This window comes from Dreissena polymorpha, chromosome 9 (genome assembly GCF_020536995.1).
Source record: "Dreissena polymorpha isolate Duluth1 chromosome 9, UMN_Dpol_1.0, whole genome shotgun sequence".
Taxonomy (NCBI): domain Eukaryota; kingdom Metazoa; phylum Mollusca; class Bivalvia; order Myida; family Dreissenidae; genus Dreissena; species Dreissena polymorpha.
In genome coordinates, this window is record NC_068363.1 from 66164883 (window position 1) to 66192199 (window position 27317).

At 34.0% G+C, this 27317-nt stretch overlaps 1 protein-coding gene across 6 annotated transcripts in view; it reads left to right on the forward strand.

The window, feature by feature from the left end:
* Positions 1 to 2168: 2168 nt before the first annotated feature.
* The window catches only part of LOC127844452 (deoxynucleoside triphosphate triphosphohydrolase SAMHD1-like), a 47948-nt gene continuing 22799 nt past the window's right edge, over positions 2169 to 27317 (forward strand). Inside the window, exons 1-17 of one of the 6 annotated variants that reach the window (XM_052374663.1) lie at positions 2169 to 2307; positions 2994 to 3615; positions 5974 to 6023; positions 8227 to 8387; positions 8702 to 8817; positions 9488 to 9558; positions 10149 to 10283; positions 10542 to 10574; positions 10938 to 11114; positions 11334 to 11425; positions 14465 to 14521; positions 16381 to 16576; positions 19668 to 19727; positions 22045 to 22140; positions 23169 to 23300; positions 24473 to 24518; positions 24727 to 24861. In XM_052374663.1, the coding sequence (XP_052230623.1) occupies positions 3561 to 3615; positions 5974 to 6023; positions 8227 to 8387; positions 8702 to 8817; positions 9488 to 9558; positions 10149 to 10283; positions 10542 to 10574; positions 10938 to 11114; positions 11334 to 11425; positions 14465 to 14521; positions 16381 to 16576; positions 19668 to 19727; positions 22045 to 22140; positions 23169 to 23300; positions 24473 to 24518; positions 24727 to 24861 (1612 nt within the window). In that variant the 5' untranslated portion in view covers positions 2169 to 2307; positions 2994 to 3560. Of the gene's footprint in view, positions 2308 to 2806; positions 3616 to 5973; positions 6024 to 8226; positions 8388 to 8701; positions 8818 to 9487; positions 9559 to 9803; positions 9940 to 10148; positions 10284 to 10541; positions 10575 to 10937; positions 11115 to 11333; positions 11426 to 14464; positions 14522 to 16380; positions 16577 to 19667; positions 19728 to 22044; positions 22141 to 23168; positions 23301 to 24472; positions 24519 to 24726; positions 24862 to 27317 lie in introns of those variants that run through there. The other 5 variants (XM_052374662.1, XM_052374664.1, XM_052374665.1 and 2 more) reach the window with 5 other exon arrangements.

The following is a 27317-nucleotide window of genomic DNA, read 5'->3' on the forward strand; positions in this document are numbered from 1 at the left end:
TAGCGCTCCATTCCTGGTAATTCGGTTAAGTTTTACGCGCTTTTCGACGCCGAGTACTTGTGGGACATTTATCAATCACTTTAATTGAAAGCGCAAAACAACACAATAAGTTTGGTCATTGTCTGATATAAATTAGCGTTGTGCGAAGGGAAATTCGGTCATGCTAATTAATAAAGCTACCAATATCAGACGCTCGCGCAGGTTCCGACTTCCACCAAGTTACCGCATTTATTGGTTAACTTATATCAGTAATAAATAACTCTTTTACAATAGCATTTATCGATACGTCTTTATTAAAATAGTAACAAAGGAGTTTTCACTTGTTTTTGACACACACAAAACTCGATTTTTAACGGGGATTTAGTTAAGTTACACGAGGTGGGTACCAACATTCTCTATTATTTTACATGCACACGTGACATAATTCATACTTAAAAATGCTTAGTTATTGCTTTTATGACATTTCAAGTTTAAAAAAAAATAAATTAATGTTCTATAAGGGGGATCTCGTTAATTCTTGAAGCTTCCACTCGCTCTTGTCAAGACCGCATTTCCGCGTTGGAAACGGTATAAATTTTATTCATCTAACTTATCTTTCTGGATACCAAATGTCAGATTTGCATAAACCCTATTTACACCGTTTTTGCCATATTTCATTTCCGTTTTTATCCGAACAAATTAAACGAAACTCGTTTTAAAAATGACAACTAGGCATTCGAGCTCCAAGTGTGGATTAAAAGCGTTTATTGGTGACACCACATGTCTGCACATGTGTAGATACCGTTAATTAGATACGATATTATGTGTCACCTTCAAATAACATGTATGATGACAATTAAGTCCATTACAATCAGATTAATAAAACACAGCATGAATTAGGCTTCATGCTGGGTTTTATTTCTCGTAAAGTAATGCAGATGAATATTGCTGCTATTAATCACCTAGTAACTGGTAAAACTATTAAAAAACATAAACTATTATGCGATGATCAAATCGATAACATAAACTATTTAAATCTGCTAGTATATTCGATAAAAAGATATTGCAATTGTCTTTTACAGTGTTGACGTTCAGTTGTTGTGGGGACGACCGCATGCATTTATCCATCACTTACACTTCTCAAGATCTCTTTTCGGCTTTGGAAACGATATAAATTCAATGTCACCAACAAATCTTTCATGATATCGATTGTACAAGTTACATAATCCCCATTGACACCGTTAAACCATTTTTTATCTACGTTTTAAAAGAGGAAATCAAAAGAAACTCGTTACAATAAAAGTGAACCTAGACATAGCTTGTCTAGAAAATGGCGGACAGTTCGTTGCTAACTCGCTCGCCCGATTTATCGATCGCTGATTGGTAGATCAATTCTTAGATAAGGATTTGATTGACAGTTGGCGTCATGTCCAGTTGCAAATCTTTTAAACTATGCACCCATGATTTTCATTAAAGGGGCCTTTTCACAGATTTTGGCATTTTTTGAAGTTTGTCATTTAATGCTTTATATCGATCAATGTAAACATTGGATCTAAATAGCTCCAGTAAAAAATCAAGAATAACATTTAAAAAACGAAAAAAAGGTAACCCTCAGCAGGACTCGAACCACTGGAGTCCGGGAGTAAAATGTCTGCGCATTAGACCACTCGGCCATTCTTCCTTGCACATGAAGCGAAGTATTTTATACTTCATATAAGCGAGCTTCGTAATTTCGCAAAATATAACGACAACAACAGAACTCTCCAAATTATTAAATCGCTTCGCGTTGCAACGCTTTATAATTTTCAGGTTTTTAAATCGTCAAAAGATGCATATAAAGGCTGTTTTAGAGCATGGTAAATGTTCAGTATTACGGGTTCCTCACAAATATCATAACTAAAACGAAAATTTGCGAATATGAAACAACTTTTTTCAATTTTGTCAATTTACCAAACCGTGAAAAGGCCCCTTTAAATGTATCTGATAGCATATGTCATTTTGCAAGCTCAGGTTTATTATCAATATTGTTTATGTCGGCTAGTAATTATAAATCACAGCGGCATTATTACCCTTGTGCGTGTTTGCACATGTACAAACACATCATAGAACCAAATTTTCCGAGTACTTATTTTGCCATTCTATACATAGATGGTGACGACACTACGTTATTGTTATCAGTAAGACCGTTGTGTACACAATGCTTATTTTGCACTTCGAATAATGATCCTCCATATCGTTGCTTGTACGGTGATTTGAATTCGTTTTTCAACCTAAAGTTGGCGCAGAAAACTCGGATTATGTGTGCAAATAATCTACACAGTATAAACGGTAATGCGAATTGAACTAAAGAATGTCTCTATTGTGCAGTTGTTTAGTAGAACAAAAAGCTGTTTTTTTAATGTGTTATAAAACCCCGATATTGATATTACCACATGGGAAGCATTATGACCGTAAATATGTAAATAGATCTAAGTGAACACGCTGTCAATTTTAAGAGTATTTGATAATGAATGTAAACTTTTCTTTTGTTTTCTGATCTTTCCCGGAAGTGTGGGGTTAGAATTCATTTTTAATTGAGACGCTGATTCGGCTATAAATACATGCACATTTTTTGTTTGTGTTTGTATACAGTGACATATCGTGTGTCAAACAAATTCATCGAAATATGGGGAAGTACATTAAATATACGACACTTTGTGTATGCAATAACGTTTTTATTAAATCTTGCGTTGTGAAGACTTAATATTGTTTAATTATGATGTTTTGTTGCTATCAATGTCCGCGTTGGGTACACATTCTTAACTTATGAAGTCAAGTTATGTTACAGCAAAACGATACAAATATGCTGTGACGCATTAAACATTGAATAATACGATATAGACAGTTTACATGACATGCAATTACACCAATCAATATCACTCACTGTTTGGGTATGCATTGAAACTAAACCCGTGCGTGATTGTTATTACCATAAACAAGAAGTAAGGGCAGAATAAGAAAAACTTATATTTCAGCTCCTATCAATTGATATAATTTGAAACCTGACCTTCAAACAAATCAATATTCGTGGAAACGTGATCGTGCAGCTTATTAGACCAGCCAAACACGAGGTGAACGAGTGATATCCAACAATACACATCGCGTGATCATATATGGTGGTATATCAAATATCGCGTGGTGATATAAGACGGACATTTTATAGCCGCGCCTGTTGTAGATGTGCAACTTGCATAGTTTCACACCTCTTAAAAGTTTGATGTACCACGTCGCATAGCTCAATAATAATACGGAAATAATGCTTTTATACCATTGTATGAACAAAGAAAAAACATTATCTAACCATTTAGTATAATATCTATTATCACCAGTTTGATGTACGTGAGTGAATATAATCTTGAAGAAATACAATTCATGTATACAAGTGTGTGGCCTTCAACTACTATTTTATCTGTTCGTGCATATTTCAAGTGATACTTCAAGTGTGATACTTGTCTTATTTGGAGAGCAACCATACAAAAGTAAAACGACATGGAAAAAACATGCTTAAAATAACAAAATAGAAAGTGATAACGATTTCAATCATGGCTTCTGCACAACAACATCATGGATTGCCAAACCGGCCTTCTAGGATCAGCTGTAAGTGTTTTAATTTCATTTTTAAATTATTTTCACAATTCAAATAAAATAACATTTTGACATCCGTTAATTTGTACAAAATATAATATAAGAACAATCAAGTATTGTGAAAATACGATACAATTATGTCAAATAACACAGACAAGTAACCCGTCCTCTCAATCGTTCGTATTGAAACATATTAAAAATTGTGTTATACGTACTAGTTATCAAGTAAGTGACAGTTTATAATGAAAGTCCTTTTAGTTTAGTAACATTACGTATAGGATATTTTAGATCTTAGTTATAACTTCGATTTAGTGTGAATAATGGATATCGCTCGACACGTACGAGTTTGTTGAAATCAATTATTAACAATATAAAAGCTATTTTTTTATAAGTAATAGTGCGTGTGCTTGCCAAAACTCTTTCTTGGTGGTTTCAGTATTTTTTATTATTTAATCATTTTGGTTAAACTGGTGAAATGTAGCGAAATTGTTTCATGTTGTTTGGAACCGACTTATGCAGATTGATGTGGTATTATTTTTGGGATTAAATTTACCATTGCCGACGTGAGGTCATCTTTGATTTTCTTTTGGACCATCGTATTTAAAGCGACCAATGTATATATATATATGTCTCGTTACGGTTTATAAAAATATATAAATTATAGACGATTCAAATTGAAAATTGAACTCTCGGAGGGTTTTAGTAAAAGGTTGAGCATCCTTACTTTATAGGGGCGTTGTTTCTTAACTGGATAACTGTATGTAAACAATATGTTTGTTTAGGCCATCTTTCAAATAATAACATTGCAGCATATTCCGATGAAAATTTGCACCTGACAAACTATGTCTTGTACTGCAATACATTTATTTTACATGAGTTTACACCTAAATGTTTTGTGGCGTTTATCCGCCACATCACCATATTTGGAGCTTTTTGTAGTTCCTGTCCTTCCCTAATTTCTCTTAATTTGTTTTTTTTATCAAGTTGTACATAGAAACTTGGGTCTAACTAAATGTCTGTATTTTGTGTGATCTCAACGTTTACTTCAGATTAAGTGTGGGTTAAGTACAAAGGTGTAGCGAAGTAACGAATTCGATGAGATATTGTGAGCATTGTTGTAAAGTGATATTTTGGTGTTACTTAAGTTAACTTATCTATTCGTTGTTTAGGGCGATATGTTTAATATGACGAACACTATGAATCAGCTAGTATCAATCGTACTTAATCATATAAATATTACATTTAATACATATTTGGTATTCATAATGATTTTCCTTTACTGATACCTTTACTCAATAAAGATCAGACAAATGTGTAAAAATGTAATACTTAAACTCAAGTCATTTTAATATAAAGAAGTGAAACTCTAGCTGCTGGAGCAGTTTTGCATTCTCATTATATACAATTTATTGGTCCTTTATTTAAGGCAAGTGACCGTTTGTCAAAAAACAGTACGAAACAGCACAAAACGAAACAACATACACACATAGAGGAATAAAGCTGGGGTCACCTCCTTGGAAAGGGCAATGCAAGACCGCTTTTTGAGTGCTCAACCTCACACTTGGCCCAGCCGTATTCACGATACATATAAGTGTAAATAAAATATAACCTCATAGCATTGCAACTCAAATTAAACAATAATAAATTGGAATTAAAACGCATTTCATTTAATAACCATTTTATTACTCAATGGTAGGAAGGAGACCAGAGCAACAGCGTTAGCAACTTTTTGAAAGTATTTTTCAAGACGAGAGTGAGTGAATCGATAACCATCACATGTTAACAGGATAACAATTTATTCATTGAATTGTATGTTTTGCATGAAAATAACACATATCATACAAGCAGACAGTAAATGTTTTGTTGTTATGAACATTACTTTCCTTATGCGGCATAAACAAGGAACAAGGAACATTTATGTTTGAAATAATTTCCGCGTTCATCGCATTAATAAGCTTGTTTTATATGAAGTTTAAGTATGAGTATCAATTCCACATGTTTATTTCAACAATCTGGCCTTGTAATAGAATTGTCACGAATCCATAACACTTGCAATGAGAGAAAATACTTGGAAATGTAAAACAACGCATGCAGACACGCATATTACATGATTGTAAATTCTTGATGATCTTTATTTTCAAAATAAATAAATGCATACTTTGTGTATCAGTTACCAAATCTGCATATATTAACAAGATTATATTAGATCATATGCAGGCAATGCCTATTTTTTTCACAAAAATAACTTGGAGCTCGTAATATATGGACCCCAGGGCTGTAAATGTTGCTTTGATTATTTAGTCGTTTAATATAAATATTACAAACAAGTTCGAAAACACAACAAAACAAATGAAGTTGTTTACGTTTCAGTGGAAAACAGAGAAAGAAGTTCTTGCAAACCAGAGGCGTACTTGCACAAGGTAAATTATTTAAAATCCCATCCCATGCCTTGTATTCCATCGCGTCCCATCACATGGCATCCCAAGGCATTGCATGGCATCCTTTTCCATCCAATCCTATTCGTTCCCATCCCATCTCATCCCATCTAATCCTGTTTTATCCCTATTTCGATCCCATCCCAGCCTAATCCATCCCAATACATCCCAATGTCCTGTCCTATCTCATTCCATCTCATCTCATCCTTAGCCATCCAATCATATCCCATCTCATTCCATCCTCACCATTTTATTATATCTGATCCCATTTACTGCCATCCATTCCAGCCCATCCCAACCCATCCCAAAAATGTTTGCAATGTTTTAATTGCGGAAAAAAACCTGTAGCATTCTCCATGTAAGGAATCCAAAGGTTGTCGCCAATTTTAACTTTAACAATATTTCTATGTTTTTGCAATCTGTAAAAAAAAGTCGATTTGTGCCTGTCTCCCTTAAAGGGATCTTTTCACGATTTGGTAAATTGACAAAATGGAAAAAAGTTGTTTCAGATTCGCACATTTTCGTTTTAGTTATGATATTTGTAAGGAAACAGTAATACTGAACATTTACCATGGTCTAATATAGCCATTATATGCATCTTTTGACGATTTTAAAACCTAAAAATTATAAAGCGTTGCAACGCGAAACGATTGAATAATTTGGAGAGTTCTGTTTTTGTCGTTAAATTTTGTGAAACTACGAAGATTGCTTATATAACGTATAAAATACGTCATGTATGTGTACTCGGCGGAATAGCTCAGTAGGCTAAAGCGTTTTTACTTCAGGACTCTGGCAGGACTCCAGGGGTCACTGGTTCGAAACCTGCTCCGGGCAATGTTCTTTTCCTTTTTTTAATTTTATTCTTGATTTTTTACTGGAGCTTTTACGATCCAATGTTTACAGTTATCAATATAAAGCATTTAATGAATAAGTTAAAAAATGCCAAAATCTGTGAAAAGGCCCCTTTAACATTACAAACATAAAGAGGAAGAATACTCACGTTAAATGTTGCAGTTTGAGCAAAATTAAGTAAATTGACTGAAACACACGTTTTTAACGTTAACTTTGGACATAAGACCTAAACGAACTAAAGGAGACCCAATCAAAATGTTCAGCATAATGTTAACTTAATATAATTACTACATCATTTCACACGCACATCAGCGTACGGCTTTTTCATTGACTCTGGTTGATTATATCTCTTTACGATGTTTGAATGTGTGTAAAATAGCTCAACTGTTTGACCAAGCGCTTGCGTAGGGATAATACTTCTGTTCCTAGAATTAATGATAGAGTATGTACGTTTACAAACGGTTAAATTATTGATACGTTAAATACATATTTCGAAGATTAATATCGCGTTTCAAAGACAACAATAATATGAGACTGACTGTTTGATGAAAGCGAAATTGTGAAAGTGGCGAGATAGTGGTATGTAAACTTTAAGTTTTTCATTTGAATTACTGGCCTCTTTCTATAGGCATACTGAGTTTGGTCGTTTGTGTTATCTGTTTATGTTTCAGTTTACAATTCGTTCGGTTATTTCAAGATAAGTTTCGTATTAGCCCGTGAAAAGAATGCCCCGATGTGTTTTAATGACTGTGTATGCACTTACAGGTTATGACAATTCGTTCAGTTATGTTTTCTTGCTCGATTATTTACCAAAAGTCCGAGCTTTAATACAATAGTTCAACATCTTTAAAGCACGGTTTTTACTATAGGTTCACACATGTATTTGGGGTCATTGTTAAAAATCACTAACCAAACTCCATTGCTATGATCGGCACTTTTGTGGCACTATGCCCGGTTTTTGTACTTATACAATTTGGTAAACGTAAACGTGCAACTTCTCCATATAACTGTCTCTATCTCTACTACAAGTATTCAGTTGAAACTAAAAAATCTGCTCTGATGTATTGTGTGTGGGCGCTAACCAAGTTCAATAACTTTATACGCGTCACTTCTTCATATCACTGGGTTTACTTAAGATATTAAATTTAAATTTAAAACAAAAGGCTTTCGAGCATGAATAAGAATTTGCTATTATACAATGCTTGCTATTATAAAACAACAAAACGTGCAAGCCTCTTAAATGCTTCGCCCCAAGAGAATAAGCTACATTACAAATTGTTTTACAACAATGTTAAGGTGCGACACCTATTGTTAATAATTAGTTATTGTTCTCCAGGTTTTCAACGACCCAGTTCATGGTCATATTTCACTTCACCCGCTGTGTGTGAAGATCATAGACACGCCAGAATTTCAGAGACTGAGGTTTATAAAACAACTTGGTCCTGTTTACTTGGTTTACCCCGGAGCTGCACATAACAGATTCGAACATTCACTTGGGTAATGAAGAATACCATCAATTTAGAAATAATGTTGTCATAAAATTATATAAAAAGTGAAAACATTAACACAGTATTGCACGAATTCTAAAACTAACTACAGAGAGGGTTTACATTTTAAGCCCCCTGTTTTGCTATATTCCTAAATATAAAATGTGTCGCTACTATTGTATTGCATATACCACTGAACTTGCATATTAGTCATGTACGTACTCATGTGAAACAAAGGTGATCCACAAAACAATATTTTTTAAAAGTGAGTTGTGACTTGTCAAGAAGTGCAAGCTATAAAATCAGATGAACATTTAACAACAGGGTGTGCTATTTATCTGGTCGAATCATAAAGACTCTTCAGAAACGGCAGCCGGAGCTTAATATTTCCGACGAAGAAGTTCTTTGCGTGATGATTGCTGGGCTATGCCACGATTTAGGTATTGCAAACAAACTTATAATCTAAATTATTGGCTACACACTATCACTCTGATATTCTACCACAATGATAAATAAGTAGATTATTATGTACGTGCATCTGTCCACCAGATCATGTACTGTTTGTCTGGCGATATATTGTGCACAAAAAGCAAACACAATCGTGTTGAAGTTTAGAATTTACAAGTTTTTCTTATTGCGTCTAGGATTGGGTTCCAAGCTAATATGTAAATTTTAACATGTGTTGTTGAATACGTTCATACAAAATATATAAGGCATGTGCAATGCTCGGGGCATATTCATGGTATTGCACACCTCGTTCAAACTTTATCGTTGACCTGTATTGATACAATATTAAGTTTATAATCATGACATTAACATTATAGTATATATTTTATATTTTATGCCTTCAAATAATCATTTGCAGATCATGGTGGTAATCGAATAACGAGTATGAAAAGGAAAAAAGTATTTGAATCATCAGACAATCTTTACACAAATTTAACCTTCTTTGTTAATTTTCTTATTTTTTGAAGGTACAGTATTTGTTTATAATAAATTTCGTGCTTCTTCCGATCTTCAGATACAAATAAAAAAGTGACAAGTGTGAATAGATTCATTGTTTTGAATGCTTGCTTTATATCATGAGTGCACATTTATTTTTACGCATAGGTCATGGACCATTGTCACATTTGTTTGACCAAAGGTTCATTCCCTCTGTGTGTCCCGATATAACATGGAAGGTATGTTTAAGTATAATTGTAATTTGCATACGACGATTGTTGGTAACCTATTATTGTAACAGATGTATTTTAAAAGTAGTTGCTTTTCCTATGCGTTTGTATCGTTTAAATTACGGAATAATGTATCCTACATGTTTGGTCTTTTTTAAAAAATTCATATTGCACTCTTTAATTAGTTTAAACCTACTAAATGTAGTTCAATCGAATTGAAAGTACTAACTTCTTATTTGAAACGCTCTCGAATTCCATTCCTGGGCATGGAAACAGTACTTTTTCTTTGGAGGAGATCTAAAGAACGCTCCCACAGTGCGGATCGAATTCGTGATCTTCCGGTTGCTAGGCGGACACCATATCCATTACAACACGACGACCTCGAATTAAGTAACTTTCAATTAGAGTTTGAGAAGGTCCTTTTTCAAGATTATGAACATTTTAATCAATACATAATCGTAGATATGCAGCTAGCATATGATATAATTACGGTTAAATATGTATGCGACAAATAAATAAATAAATAAATAAATAATATATATATATATTATATGTTAAAAATATATATGTTAAATTCCACGTGTAATTTTATTAAACAGCATGAAGAAGCATCGGTTACGATGTTTGATTACATGATAACAGAAAACCATTTGGAAGGCGAATTTGAAAAATACAACATCAATAAAGAAAAGAGGCATTTTATTAAGAAACTTATTGAATGTAAACCTGAGAAGGTAAAGCTAATTATGGCGTTCATGTTTTGTATAATTTCACAAAAACCACATTAATTAAACGTAATAATTTGTTATATGGTTATAAATTGATTTGCGTTATAAACTGTTAATAATTAATTGACAAAATGGCACTGATTTATTCAATAATAATAAAAAAATAGTAGATTAATGAAGAGTTGTTTGAGCATTGTAAACTATGAAAAGGCAAAACAAAACTTAAATCAATAACAATATAATCACTATAATTGGGTTCTTCAGAACAGCGATGAAAGCAAGGGGTATTTCTACGAGGTAATTATACTAGTTACACGTAACTTGTCTATTTCACGATGGTGTAAATACAAACGCGGGCGTAAAATCCTTTTCTCTGTTGGGAATTTATAGCACGTAAATTGTTAGTTAGTAGTAAATAAATGTCAAATAAACGCTCAGAATAAATATTAAAATGCCCATGAATAGTTGATCAGTGTAAAATTGACATTTATTCAATGGCTATCAATTAAGTGTTAAAATAAAACCTGGAAAAGCATAACAGATGTGTATACCAAACAGCGTTTACGTTATATATATATGAACGTACAATACAAACTTAAAAATTAAAACAATTGAAAAACAAGTTCATTTGAATGACATCATATGTGTCCATGTTTTAAGATCGTTTGCAACAAACGAAACGGGATTGACGCAGATAGATGGGACTACTGCACAAGAGACTGTTTACTGCTTGGGATTCGAACCAACTTCGATCATAAGCGCTGCATGAAATTCGTTCGTGTTATTGAAGTAAAAGAGATAAACAAAACGGAACGACAACTTTGCTTTCGAGACAAAGTGAGCAAGATTCATTAAGCAGTTGCTTTTACTAAAGAACCGTATCCCGTTTCCATACCATACACATTATTATGAATTTTAATGTGTTTACTTCTATGACTGTCACATTTGGACTGTGTTTTAGAATTTATATATAATTAAACAATACGATTTTGCTACAAGAAATTCAGTTTTCACAATTATTTGCATTTATTGTAGTTGTGTTGCTTGTTGTTTTAGGAGAATGGCGACTTCTATGACCTGTTTTATTTACGGGCGAAGCTCCATCGTCAGGCCTACCAGCATAAAACAACTTTCATCATAGGTGAAATGTACGCAAAGTTTAGTTATCTTCATTTTAATTTGAGCAAGTAGCGCAACGTCAAGTTTTGGCGTATCACCAATTTTTGCAAACGTTACTTAAGTGTTTACCATTGTAATCAAGTTATTACATCCGCTTAAATATGTTTTATTTACTCTTGTTACACGCGCAAAGCTTCGTTGACCACGTAATGTATTTCTATATAAAATTCTAAATTAAGTAACAATCTACATTCAATATGTTAACCTTATTTCCTGACATTGTGACGTTCAACCAAATTCAGGTACGCAAGACTATCACATACCTTTTGATGATAACTTTTCAGTTTGCTAGTGTCATTTACTAGTGTTGCATTTGCATGTTCCACAAACATATAAAGTATTTGAAACTTGAAATACATGTAATAGCGATTGGAATTCCACCGTACGCTGTAGTCGTTTACACTTAAATTCTGACGTGAGCGGCCTTTACACAATTCCCAGATTAAGGCCTACATGATCATATTGCAATATGGCCTAAAATATATACAAATTATGAAATGTTTATAGTTAAAAGTGTCTATAGTCAACCCGACTCAAATAATTTTTAATGAGTGAAAATGGAACAGCGCATTAACCAAGGTTTTAACCAGCCAACACATGAGCTGGACTCATTCCATGTAAAGTCAATGTTAATATTAAAGACAATCAATTAGCAAATACAATGTATAATATGATATCACCATACAATTCTTACACATTCATAGTTACCCATACTCATTTTATCGAACATTAATCTCCAATGAATGACATAGTGACTATCAGAAAAAGAAACCATGTTTTAATTAGCTTTGTTGCTGATCGTTTTGTTACCAATTGAACACGATTGTATAACCCAATTGTAATTGTTCTTGACTTTACTAAACCCAAGTTTTTGTCATATTTAAAACACATCGGATAGTACGACAGACTATAGTCAGAGAAGAGATATGCAGGGCAGTTGTAAATACATTTTTTAATTTTGATACTTTTTACACTATATTAAAACAAACATATATTTTAGCCCCCTACAAAAGAATCCCAACTAAAACCGTGAATATACATGCAAAAGATTTTCCCAGGCGTTTATTTTACAGACAACACAATAATTGAAATTATTAGTTAAAAATATGTTACAAGTACAAAAACCCTTATCAGTTACTTTAACATGATTCTCAACTGGTCAGAGCAGCTTCAGGTCTCATTAATTTTTTATCCAACATAAAAGTTAGCAAACGTGTTAAAATAAACGACTCGGGTTAACATTTAACTGATATCGGAACAAAGACAAACGCACAACTTTATACTTTTCTACGAAATGTCACATTTTCTTAAAGCGTATTACTTGATCAACTTATCTCTTCCCCAAAAAGTCAATATGTCGATAATTACAACCTTCGCTCTATGAAATGCGCATAATGAGATTCAAAACTGAACTGTATCGATGTTCATTCCTCTCCGCAAGCGGTCCCTGATTGGAACATAATCATTATAGAAATGCTAACTTTATTGAACTCTTCAAATCTTTGCTACTTTTAACGCAACTCTCATCGATCCTTAAAGCATAGCGAGACAAAGCGTATCATCAGATTCTGAACGCAATACTAGTCCTTCGCCTTGGTTAATGACCATCTCAACAGAAGACTATTCACTGACTCCCTTTTTTGTTCATGAGAAGCAGTTGAGACTGCCGACTGTCGAGCACTTTTTCTAAGAAAGCCTTTACTATATATTAACGTGAACTTTCCGTATCTACTCAAGACAACACATCTAACCGAAACGGAACAGCATCAAAATGCCGACATCATACTGAAAATACAGTGTATTTTTGTTATAAAGCATTTTATACGTAATGTGAGTTCCTGTCCATGCTTGACGCTGTGCGCTCGGTTCTTTTTCTTCATAGAGACTTTATTTAAAAAAAACGTATTGAATACATATTGTAACCGACTTGTTTAAATACATGTTTTCAAATAAACATTTAAACAAGCAAACAATTAAACAGTTTTCTTCTTAAAATTTCTCGGAAATGCTATGTTAAGTTCTATATTACGTAACTGATTACCACACAATCGCAGAATTTAGAGTGTATATTAATATTTATTGTGTAAACAACTCATAGACAGTGGTTGATTTTTAAAACCTGTTTTCTCATCTATGCAGCCTATATTTGCTTGCATGTGTTGAAGTATACCTCTCTCATTCCTAAAAAAAATGAAGTTTATATGTGTATTGTGCCAAAATAAGAAATTGCAATTGCCTCACAATTTCTTCACTTTAAATCTCAAAATAGAAATTTTTAGACGCCATGATATGTTTGAGACGCTTGTTGTGTATGTTCCACTGACATGTAATTTCCAAAATTAGCATTTCCGGATATGGCAGCTTATCACACAATTAGTAATGCATGAGTGAGTGAACACTTAACAACCTACTAGTTTCTGTTCTACATGATATCATATTAATGGACATCTGGCAAAAAGCCATTTTTAGAACAAGACATTAATTATAAGCAACCATTTGAATATTGATAACTACTAAAATAGTAACATTACATCAATGATTTCAACTGCGAAAAATTTGCACATATAACATAAACATCAAAAGATTTTTCCTTCTTTCATTGTCTATTGCATTGTTTTATATTAAGTATTGGATGTTTTGAGTATTCCTTATTACAAAAATACTACGACTTTTCTCCATTTCTCTATAAGACATCAATACGTGTTAATAAATTTTAAATACGTAAGATACCAGTACATTGCTACAAATTCCTGTAGGAATGCACGTTTTGTATTACGCAAAATAGGTTAATTTTCTGTCTGTTACTAAACGCGGTATGCACTCAAATATATACACCGTTTTAGTCGCTTTTGGTTTGGTTGATTTTTAATTTGAATCGTAAGTAAACTTGCTAAGAATGGCTTCTGTTTCAAATTGGAACTTGATCCAGTTGTATCTTACATGATAATGTTTAACTAGAATATAATTATGCTCAACTGTTAAAAATGCATGAAATGCGTCTTTTGAAGGATCGTTCAGGCTTTGATTAAAGCGGATGAGCATCTTAAGTTCGAAGGACAAGGCGGGTATGTTGAAAAGGTCTAAACATTTACCAAATGTCACAATGTTGTGTTATTCAAGGGTTTAGAACCGTTATATGGCAATTTTTAATTTCTGTTGTAACACATTTTCTATTGCCATGGTATTCTGCATCCAAGATCAGAGATTCAGAAAACATGTCCGTACAATTAAGGACTCTCAGACATTTCAAGTAACAAAGCTGCATTTTTGCTCCTTGTTTTCATAAATATTTAACTACACATATAAGTTTTATGAACATACATATTACATGTTTTATTCGGTAAATATGTATACATAATCTCTTTATATATTCAATTATAATAGTAAAAGAATCGGAACATGTGAAACGAAGACGATTGAAGCACAATAGTCTTGTTAATTCCAATAAGAAAACCAGAAAAAATATGTTGAGACCTTTGAAACTGACAAAGAGTATATAATGGACCACGAAGTATTCTTGCTCGAAGAACTGAACATATTTTAGTTTGAACGCCCAAATATTAAGTAACAGCTTCATCTGCAAGATCAGCGACATGCATTAAAAAAGATATTGTATTATGAAAAATTTCGCATTTATATACAAGTAATAAATACTGCTTACCAGTACATAAAGTATGTAGTGCATGATTTGTAAACGAACGCAAATGGGTTCGAAAACGGTCACCTAAACATTGCATTAAAGACACATTGAATAACAGTATTACAGAAATACATAACACTTTAATTGTCGAAACGTTTTATGAAATATGTTAAATATATATATATATATATATATATATATATATATATATATATATATATATATATATAACCCATAATCGAGTTATATTGTAACAAAGACTTTATTGACATAGTACCAACATATTTTAAAAAGGCATACATCACCGCAACCTTGTAATTAAAAAAATATGTAATGTTGGAGAGAGGTCACATTTTACTTGGACAATGAATGGATTGTTCACACATTATAAAAGTATCATTTAATGTATATATTAACAACACTATAGCATGTGGACTATTTTTAAATAATGATAACAGCAAAAAATCCGTTTATTGAAAATGCCCCCATAATTGAGCATATTTATTATGCCATGATTGACTTTATGTAAACAAGAAATTATGAGCATATTTTTTACGAGTTATACATTTAATACAATATTAATCAATATCACTTCTATGGCAACAGTATTATAATACTAGTCCTCCTCAACGTCAAAAGACATAAATATGCTATTTCCTCGTGCATGTTGCATAATTGAAAATATTAGGCGGAAGTGGCCGCAATGTTGAAACAGTCATGAATACAATACCCTACAAAATAACACTGGTGACCTTGGGGTTTTCGTTAGTTTTTCTATTTAAAAAGAGTATTATAGCAAACTATCAAACCAGATTACATTCTATGTGTTACAAAAATTCATTTACAACTACCGTCTACGTTCTTAAGTCGAATGTTGGTCAAAGTGGAAAACTTATTATGTATATAATACGGTCTAACTACGCTATTTTGTGTCGCTTATTTTAAATGTTTTCGCAAAAATGCATATAAAATATACAGCTTCGTGTGCATCGACGTAACGCACAACATACTTGATCAAATTTATAAATGTATTGTGCACAAATAATTGGGTTATTATATCAAAAATCATGACGGAATAATTTCCGTTTTCACAACTCAGGCTGCTTGCTTTATTTCAAATATTAACGTCGATTAATGGTGTTCACCTGAAATTTCACATGAATCATATGGTATTACTCGTTAATTAACGCATCAAAGGAAACAAAGAACCACCGATCGTCCCAGTGTTATTTTGAAAGAACGAGTTGCGATGTTAATAATAGCATTACTTGTTCTCTTTTACAGCATTATGAAAAAAATGAGCGAAGCTATCGGCGATATGAAAGTGTTGAGCGCATTAACTGACGAAATCTTCAATGTGATACTGAACTCATCAGCACCGGAACTAAAAGAGCCCAAAGAACTCCTTCACAAAGTTGTATCTCGAGAATTACCCAAATGTGTAGACGAGATACACTTAGAATACATATGGGTTGCGGCGGTATATAAAGCGTTTATTAAATGTTGTTGTTCTTTCAAAACAGAATTTCCATATTGTCATATAAGAAAATGATTCATTTAATGCTTATGATGATTTATCTGTTGGAAAAACATAGGTACAATACAGATTTAATCACTTGCAAGAGTAAATTCATCAATACCACACATACATTTTATTGATCATGTAATGGTGTTAAGTATATGACATGCTCAAAACGGGCAAGTACAAAGCCATATCAATATCATACTAGCGTCGCAACGGTTCAAGTCAAGCATCAACAAGGCGAACACAAGAACGATTCCTGACGCATTCATTGGTAGTGACCAAAACTTAGTGCTCACAACCATCAAGCTGAAGTTAAAGAGCAAGCGCATCAAAAACATCCCTCGCGTAAGATTTGAATTGGAGCAATTTAAAGATTCAGTGATAGCAGAGGTATTTCTAGCACAGATAGGTGGCAAGTTTGAAGCCCTGAAATTCTTAGACTATGACATCGACACCATTAGCAATAACATCAAGGATGTCCTTTTGTCATCGGCGGAAGAGGTGCTTGGGAGAGAGAGAGAGAGAGAGAGAGAGAGAGAGAGAGAGAGAGAGGAGAGAGAGAGAGAGAGAGAGAGAGAGAGAGAGAGAGAGAGAGAGAGAGAGAGAGAGAGAGAGAGAGAGAGAGAGAGAGAGAGAGAGAGAGAGAGAGAGAGAGAGAGTACGCCAGCTTGTACTCTAGGGCAAATTACCAGAAAGCGAACACGGAGTTAAGGAAGTCGATTCAAGAGGCCAAGGAGGAATATATTGAGGAAAACTGTATCATTCTCGACCAAGAGATGACCGCATGTAGCATAAAGAAGGCCTACAGCACCCTCAAGACCCTCACGAAGACCAGTCAGCCCAAGGCCATTGTTATATCAGACGCTGACGGGAATTTCCTAACCGAGAATGCCGCAGTCATTAACATATGAAGTGAATACTACAGTGACCTCTACAACTATCGGCTTCAACCGGACTCCAGTCTCCTTCAGAACAATCCCAGTCCAGAAGCGGACGACAAAAGTCCGCCCATACTTAAGGCGATTTAAATGTAAGGCTGAGGAACTACTGGCCAAAGAGCAGGCTGGATTCAGAGCTGGGTTGAGCACAGTGGAGCAAATTTTCAACTGCAGAATCATAATTGATAAACACTTACAACAATAACGTTTGCTCTTCCATAACTTCATTGACTTTCAGAAAGCTTTCGACCGCGTGTGGCATGATGGGCCTATGACATGTTATGAGAGGATTCAACATTGACGATGGGATGATGCATGCCATTCAAGAACTCTACGGAAACGTCAGCAGTGCAGTACTTCTCAACGAACAGTAGGGGAACATCGTCCGTCAATGATGTCTGCTCTCGCCCATCCTGTTCAATCCTTTCCTTGAGAAGATAATGCAGGATACTCTCCGTTACCACCACACCATCGGTGGAAGATCCATCTGCAACTTAAGATTCGATGATGACATGTGTGGCACCAGAAGGGAACTTCAAGATCTCACCAACAGACTCTATGAACGAGCAAGAGCATTCGGGATGGAGGTCAGCACGGAAAAGTCAAAGATCATTGTGAACAACACGACCAACACCATTGCATAAACGGCGAGAAGCTAGAGGAAGTGACCAGCTTTAAATACTTAGGCGCAGCCCTGTCCAAGGATGGCACCTGTACCGCTGAGGTCCGAATTAGGATTGCCATTGCGAGCGCAGCGAAGGCCAGACTTAGCAGGTTATGGACAAGCATTTCCTTCAGCTTCCCCACCAAGCACCAGCTCTACAAGTCCCTCGTTGTTTCCATCCTACTCTACGGCTGCGAGACCTGGACGCTTCACGCAAATACAGAACAAAGGATAAAGGCACATGAAAATGCATTTCTCCGAAGACTGCTCCGAATCTCTTATACGGAGCACATGACCAACGATTACGTGCGGAACATTACTGCAACAATTGTTGGTCCACAGGAGCCCACACTGGCGACCGTAAAGCGACGAAAGATGGCTTGGTTTGGACATGTCACTAGGCACGACTCTCTGTGCAAGACTGTTCTCCAGGGCACTATAGAGGGAGGTCGAAGTCGAGGACGTCAGAAGAAAAGCTGGATGGACAATGTTAAAGATAGGACATCACTTCCCATGGATTAATTACTCTCAGCAGCACACAACATCCCTGTCTGGAGGAAGATTCCTGTCGTCCCTCATTGCCCTGCAAAGGCAAACCGGTCAATGGATTGATGATGATGATGATGATGATGATGATGATGATGATGATGATGATGATGATGATGATGATGGTGATGATGATGATGATGATTATGATGATGATGATGATGATGATGATGATGATGATGATGCTGATGCTGCTGCTGCTGCTGCTGATGATGATGATTAATTCAAATTGTTTAAAGGGATCTTTTCACGCTTTGGTAAATTGACAAAATTGAAAAAAGTTGTTTCAGATTCGTAAGTTTTCGTTTTAGTTATGATATTTGTGAGGAAACAGTAATACTGAACATTAACCATGCTCTAATATAGCCATTATATGCATCTTTTGACGATTTTAAAACCTAAAAATTATAAAGCGTTGCAACGCGAAACGATTGAATAATTTGGAGAGTTCTGTTTTTGTCGTAAAATTTTGTGAAACTACGAAGATTGCTTATATAAGGTATAAAATACGTCACGAATGTCTACTCGGCGGAATAGCTCAGTAGGCTAAAGCGTTTTCACTTCAGGACTCTGGCAGGACTCCAGGGGTCACTGGTTCGAAACCTGCTCCGGGCAATGTTCTTTTCCTTTTTTTATTTTTTTTCTTGATTTTTTACTGGAGCTTTTACGATCCAATGTTTACATTTATCAATATAAAGCATTTAATGAATAAGTTAAAAAAATGCCAAAATCTGTGAAAAGGCCCCTTTAAAACTTCGATTTATTTCATTTGACGTTACAAGTTGTTAATCAGCATACTTAGATCGTTTTCTTATCTGTTGTTACAAAAATGACTATTTTAATTGTACAATATTCCACATATATAAATGAAACATCGAAATGAAAAATTATGTTTTAGGAAACCATCAGCGAGCTAAAAAAAGCAATGAAAATCGGAGACACGGAATATCGTATTCAGGTACAAATGTTTAAAAGCTTGTTCTTTCGCATATGATCATACGTGTTTTGATTGCAGTCTTGAGAAATATATCCAAATGTATTTGCATATATTGTGCCGCCTTCATGTACATATATGTCGCATTTCTGATGGCGAAGAATCGTCGCCTAAACCATGGTATATTAATTGGAAAAAACAACAAAATAACAAATTCATAAAATTGCTGTTGCGTTTATTATTTTTACTTTTATATCAACGTAACATTATATGCCAAATGATTATGCGTTTGAACCTTAAGTAAACTATCTTTACTTAACTTATTCCCGTTAAAACACGGTCAACAAGTCATTTTCCATTAATATAAAACTTTTTTTCACCGGTGTACTTGAGAAAAAATACTCCTTTTTTGAAATCCATTTTTATCAAATATATCTAATAACGATGTCATGTTATAATTGTTTCAACATTTAAATGTATAAAAGCTATTAAAGCAAGCAATATAAGTCACTAATTTAATGTGTTCACTTATGCAAGACATTTGCAATTGAAGAAACGTTTGTTTTGAATAGCAGTTTTAAGAGGAACGCGTATACAAAAAAAAATATAATGCTAGAATATTAATAAATATTGATTAATGATTTAGGTTTATGTGAAGATACTTTTCATATCGTATACGACTCAATAGCATTTTTAAAAAAAACAATTTTAGCTATTTAACATTATCCAAAAAGAGTAACGAAAAACAATTTGATTGAAAAAAAAAACATTCGTGTCAACGTCTCTCTAATAGCTTACTTGAAAATTGAAAAGTTAAGGTCATACATGTCTACTTTCTTGAATTTGATTCCAGAAAAGTACTGTCAATATCTTATGCCAAATTTCAATTTAAAGCCTCGTTTAACAAATAACAAACATGAACAGTATGAGTTATGTACATTAAGACGATGCATCATATCTAGCTTGATTGGTTCGGACAAAAGAATCGTTTGAACAATTTTTTGTGGTACCTTTTGACTATCCTGCGTCACGGCTCAAAAATGATTACCATATGTGGCACTTTGTGACTATATTGCGTCACGGCGTCTAAAATGATTTACTTTATGTGGCACTTCCACCCTTATGTAAATCTATTTGCTCTCAAAGTTCGTTTTAAGTCGCGTTGTGTAATTTTTTGATTTGACTTAAATGTCCGAGATTCGTAGATTATTCATCAGTTTGCATAATAAGGCAACAAGTCTTTTTGTAGCATATAACAACTTTTATTCTTGATTAAATATGGTATTGTAAATGTATCTTATTCTTATTTGTATGTAATTCTTCTTTAAGAAATTGAGACAAGAAATAATCAGAAAAGAAATAAACAAGATACTCCAACACAAAATATAATCCGTCCAGAAAAACAAATGTCCCAATGTCCGTCTCTCTTGCACTATCCCGTGAAGCCGCTAAATTGGGATGTTCACTGTGCTAGTTCAAACCCGCTTGGCTCGAATGGCTCGAATGGCTCGACTGGCTCGAAGTTTGTTAAAAATACCCCGCTTTTATACTAGTCCTTATATAAATGCTTATATAAATGCTTATATAAAGGCTTATATAAACGGTCATGTTCTGAAAACTGTTCTGAAAACGTGATGGTCCCAGCAAGTAAACAACCTCCCCATCGTCCTTAAAATAGTATCTTAACCCAAATCAACAGTAGTTCGTGGCCTGGTCAACACCCGTGACCGCCAAGAGCACCACATCATTCGATGTCCTGAATAAAGTCCGGTCAGTCTACCTTAACATAAACTAGAACATCTCATCATATGACAGTACATGTACCCTTACATGTATGATAGTCTACTGGGACAGGTAAAGTGTTACATTTTACGATTAGGCAAATGTCATAACATACACATACAAACACATTATAAATAATCAGATGATACACGGCTTAGAAAAACTGTCGTTACTAATATAAACAAATACAAATATACTGCTTTTGCAAGTTTATCAAGCAATTAAAGAGCTCAAGTAAGAAATCGCTCTCTCTCAAAAATGAAGTTTAGCTATTGTTGATAACTAGGAGAGCATTTAAAATTACAAGAATCCACTCTGACGTTAGCTTATTTGACTTAACAAAGACTAACCCAACACAGAATTACTTAGAAACAGAGCAAACATAACAGACCTCCAAAGCTAGAGGGCGCTTACACGGATATCGATTTGTTTTGTTAGGTTTGTATACATTTTTCGGCCTCGATTATTTAAGATCGTTTTGTGTTGGTCAAATATATGGATCAAAGAAGTTTAAAATTACCCGCAAAAAGTATTCCATATCAAAACATTTGTTTTGCAGATTGCAAGCCTGGACTTTGGGATGGGCACGGACAACCCAATAGAGAATATACGTTTCTACAGCAAACACAATCTCAATAATGCATCACGTGACAAAGTAATAGTAATAAAACGCATCATGCTTTGATTTATTGAATACGTCCGACAAAAAGTATTAATGAACCGTATATCGTTATGTGAACTAATAGCGATATATAATGAAACGACTAAAAACATAATTGTATTGCTATTAATCCAATCAGCTGACGTCATTTGTACCATATGGCCGTCATTTCGCTAACCACATGCGTCCAATTTATTCCGCACTGGACGGTCGGAGTTTTAACGGCTATTTGAAACTTAAAATGTGTATCAAGATATAAAAAAACGATTTAAAGGGGCCGTGCAACAGATAAAGCGTCGTATCGACGCGATTCAATATTTTGGGAAACTACGAGGATTGCTTATATAGCTAAACAATACATTCACTCTGTATATGGGCGTGGATGGTCGAGTGGTCTAGGCGGGAGGCTTTTTACTCCAGGAATCCAGGGGTCAGTGGTTCGAGCCCTGTTGAGGGTTACTTTTTTCCTTTTTTTAATTTGTATTCTTGTTTTTTACTGAAGATTTTTTGTTCCAATGTTTAAATGTATCAACATAAAACATTTAAAGCATTTAATGACAAGCTTCAATACATGCCACAATATTTTGGACGGCCCCTTTAAAATAACACGGAGCTTAAACTTAAAATAGTGCAGATCTTCCAAATTATAAATGAAAGTAACTTTCCATAATTAAACCATGCTAAAAATAACTTTCTGAATATTATCTTTGTGTGAATTTCTGAGAAATTTGATGTTGACGGTTATAGCCATTAAATGGCGTGCGCTCTCGCCATTTTCGCGAAAATAAAGTTTTAATATATAATGTCCTTAACTGATTGACATAAATCAAAGCATATAATAGTTGTATTCTTATATTATCATTATCGAATGTGCTGTGTACAATGCCGGAACATAACTGTACACGCACACAGCCGGCATATTCTCGTCGGTCAAGCATTGTTTCTCAGCTGTGACATCTTCCAATTAAGCGAATTTAATATTATGAAACAATATATTATTATTATTTTTGCATTCTTTTCAGACAAAAGTATTCCCACCAGTGCGTTTCAAGGAAGAAATAATTCGTGTCTTCTCTACTAAAAGAGACCATCAATCTTGTAAACGTGTCAAAGAGGCATTTCGTGCGGCAATACAACAAATTAAAGAGAGAATGGTAAACTTTGTATCTTCTGCGATAATATGTTGATTTTGATTAATCAATAATAAATTTAGGCAAAGGACTAAACAAACTATTAATTTAAATATATGTACCAAACATAAAAAAAATTCATGTATGAATGTCCGTGAAAAGCCACGCACCGTTCACGTTTTAACTACTTGGCTTAGCATTGACCAAAATAAATACATATATTAACTTTATACAAATGAATATTATTATGAGAATAAAATTGCTTTAATACTCTTGCATTATTTTTCCTGAAGAAATTTGGTAAATGGTCATAACGAAGTCAATATATGTTGACCAAGTTGCTGCTTAAATTATAGAATATGGCATTATTTTTACTATCAATTAGTATATGAAGCCCACTTACATCTCCGTTTGTGCTTAACAATCACACTAGCCGATACTCGGCGTTTCAAGCTGTAGAAGAGGGGCGGTTATATCCTGTTATTTTCCAAAATGACTTTTTTAAGCCGTTAGTTTGACTCGTTTAGAAAAAAATCTTTGTCAAGATATTTTATTCACGAATATCATATATATATGCCTACTAATTTTTACCAGAACTTTTGCATGTGTTAAATGTTATGTTTAATGTTTGAAGCGCCGTTGTATAATTATTATTCCGTAATGATGTCAAACTTATAACACAGTTTAATACAATGGTAGTAAGGTTTCATTTATTCGAGAACCATTGTAAAAAAAACGCATTCAACGTTATCAGCATGGCATTTTCACATGTTAATCCCTACAAACCACCACAAAGCATACCATATAAATAGCTTTCCCTTAATGGAGATCACAATATGTTTTTGCTTAAAAAGGCATATTAATTATTGCATATACATCGTGTTTGTGTTTCAAATCAACAATGCTCCAAACAACCATCAGTTTATGTACCTAAAGAAGTGATCAATATTATCATAGCCATACAATAGGTCAATGGCCTTGTTTGTACGATAAGATGAAAATAAGTTCAAATGTCATCCAACATCCTTTCTATCCGGAACAATTTGATAAGAGGAAATATATTTTGAAATAAATAAATGAGCTGGGATAATGACATTAAACCATCCTGTAAAACAGTATTACAAACATGCAGTACGTAATCTCAATGTTTACGGCTTCCGCTTTATTATATAAAGTGTAACTTTGAAATTTTACAGATGAACCCCGTGGAAGTAACAGCGAATCGTGTCATTTATCAGCGGGGTAGGTATTACACATGCAAATTGAGTATGCACATTTTGAAAACCTATATACCATAATTTAACCTTAACACATGATTTTTTATCACCGAGCTTATTTTTGTGTCTGTATCGTCACTGCATTTTTAGAGGTTCAGATTGAAGCAACGGTAATCATATGTCCTTATAAAAATTCTTTTTTCTAGTTTTCTATGTTTGATTTATATTTGTAGTTAAAGCCACGGAAGAGGAAGGACTTCATGGAGGGTCAGGACATTTACAGGATGTAGGACTTAGTGAACTTGCTGCTTCCGGACTTGGCTCAGGTGCACCCAACTTGGGCCCAGCACATACAGACAAACTGCCAGGTGACTTGAATTATTTACATTTGAAAGGATAATATCTTGGACCGGAACACACCTCCTATAGGAAATAGAGATATGTAGACTTTAACAAAAGGTCTGTCTTTAATGCTGTTTCGGATAAAAATGAACTTTTCCTTTTGAATTTATTCCGTATTATTACACATGTGTGTATTACTACCCTACCGGTTTCATCAGGGCACTATAGGTTTACACACAATCTCTCAGTCTGTCCATTTTACTTGAATCAGGATCCTCTTATATTTTAAAAGTACTTTTGCTGCTTTAATACAGGTTGGTATGTTGATTGAGGACAATACGGTTAAAATAAACGTTGTTGAAGTTCTCTCATAACGCAGAAAGGGTGGCGGCCTTGGTTATAAGTCAGTAAAAAATCTCAAGAAATATGAATCCCTTAATAATACACTTGGATGCTTTTATAACGCAACACTTAACACTTGAATATCTCAGTTATTTGTGAAGATTTTTATTTAAAAATTTACATGTGATCATTTGACTACATTCTGAGCAAGTTCACGGTGAAATCATTCGTTCTTGGCGTTTGGACGCTTTAGCACGTGGGAGTATGTACGATTTCATCTGTTTGTACGTGGAAATAGTGAAGGACAAGGTTATTTTAAAATTATTTGGATTTGATCATTTAAGGTGGTTTCTTATATCAGGAAAACATAAAACTAGATTTTAAAAATGTATGGCTCATATGAATATTTAAGAGCGCAACCGAGCATTTTGGCATATTGCAGGTTCCCTGCAAGTGTATTGCAGACTTTTCTAACGCAACACTTTTCAAACTTTAATATCTCTGTTATAAGTAAAAAATTTCATTCTAAATAGAAGATGTGATCATTTGACTACATTCGATCACGGAGATGAATCGAGTATTTGACCCTTACTGTAGTAAATTCAATCTAATGCAAAAACTAATAATCCGATTTTATTGGTTTATACGTTATCTTGTTGCTTATTAATACTTCTTTCACAAACATATAACTTTTAGAATATTCCCGTTGTTATTAATGGATTTATAGCGAGTTAAACACAAGAAATAACATTTTATGTTTTACCACCGCGCGTTAAACCGTATCGTAACTGATTCACGAGACCGGTAATTATCGATCTTTTATAATTACATATAGCGGACCCTCTTGATATTTTTCGGCTTTGCATACTTCAAATAAAATGGGTGTCAAAAACATTCATCGTTTGTTGTTTATTTTCAAAGTGATAATTATGTATAATTATATGAACGGTTATTTACCTTAAATTATCAATTAATCAAAATCATTTAAAGATTCTTGAAAATCACGGCCGAAAAAATATCAAGAGGGTCCGCTATATACGCTGTCTCATCATAAAATTTACACACTTTCTGTGTTATAAACAAGAGCTAAAATCGTTAATTTATTAAGCTTCATTAATAATTAGATTTATTGATATGTTTCGTGAACAAAATATTTCAATTTATTCCATACAAAATATAATAATAATGGTAAAGGACATTTAAGGCCGGTATCTAAACAAAAGCATAATCGCCAAGACCGTAGAATCAGCTCGGTGCGTTAGGATCGCGCTACTTTCTTCCGCCTTCTTTCCTTACTCACTTTCATTTTTAAACCATTTTTATTTGTGAGCGTTAGCAGACGCAAAATTTCAAGTCGGTTCGGCTTATCTACGGGGAGCCTACTAACTGCCACATCCGCGCGAGAAAGAGTTGTATAATTTATGCAACAGGTCTGAGTTCTCCAACTATATTCATTCACAAATGGAAACATTATATGAATATCGTGTTAAATGTAATAGTTTCAAACGGAGCTTTTATAGAAAAGTATCAATAAACAATGATTGTATTATACGTGTCGCGGAAGAGATGGTTTATGAATTATTAAAAAAGTCCACTTTCTGCTGCGTCTTCATGACGTATCAGCTCATTTATAATCTGAGGCTATTAATAGACGCGAGAGTCCAATTGCACGGCAATCTCCACGCAGAGTTGTCGTTCCTTGCTCTCACATACACCTCAATGACGTAGTACAGGTCATTCATAATCTGAGGCTATTAATAGATTCGTGAAAACAACGCAATAGTATAAGGTTACGCTTGTTTATATTCTCAATTTATAAAACGTTGAACATGAGTTCAACAATAACTTCAGCGATACGATAGACCACAACAAAAAAATGCTCCATAATCGCTTAAACCGAATGTAACAAACAATTAATCATAATAATAATACGAATGGTCTGTTTCGAAACCTAGCTCGTTCATGCTTCTACAGCGGGGATTCCTGGGAAATGTTCTTTTGTTCTCAACAGATAGCGGCAACCTTTTGTATTTACGGATGCTACGCAACGCTCGATTGGTCATTGATCGGGTACTACTTACCTGTACCCCGGGTACATGTTTGTATACTTACATGTACCCCGGGTACGGTAAAAATACTA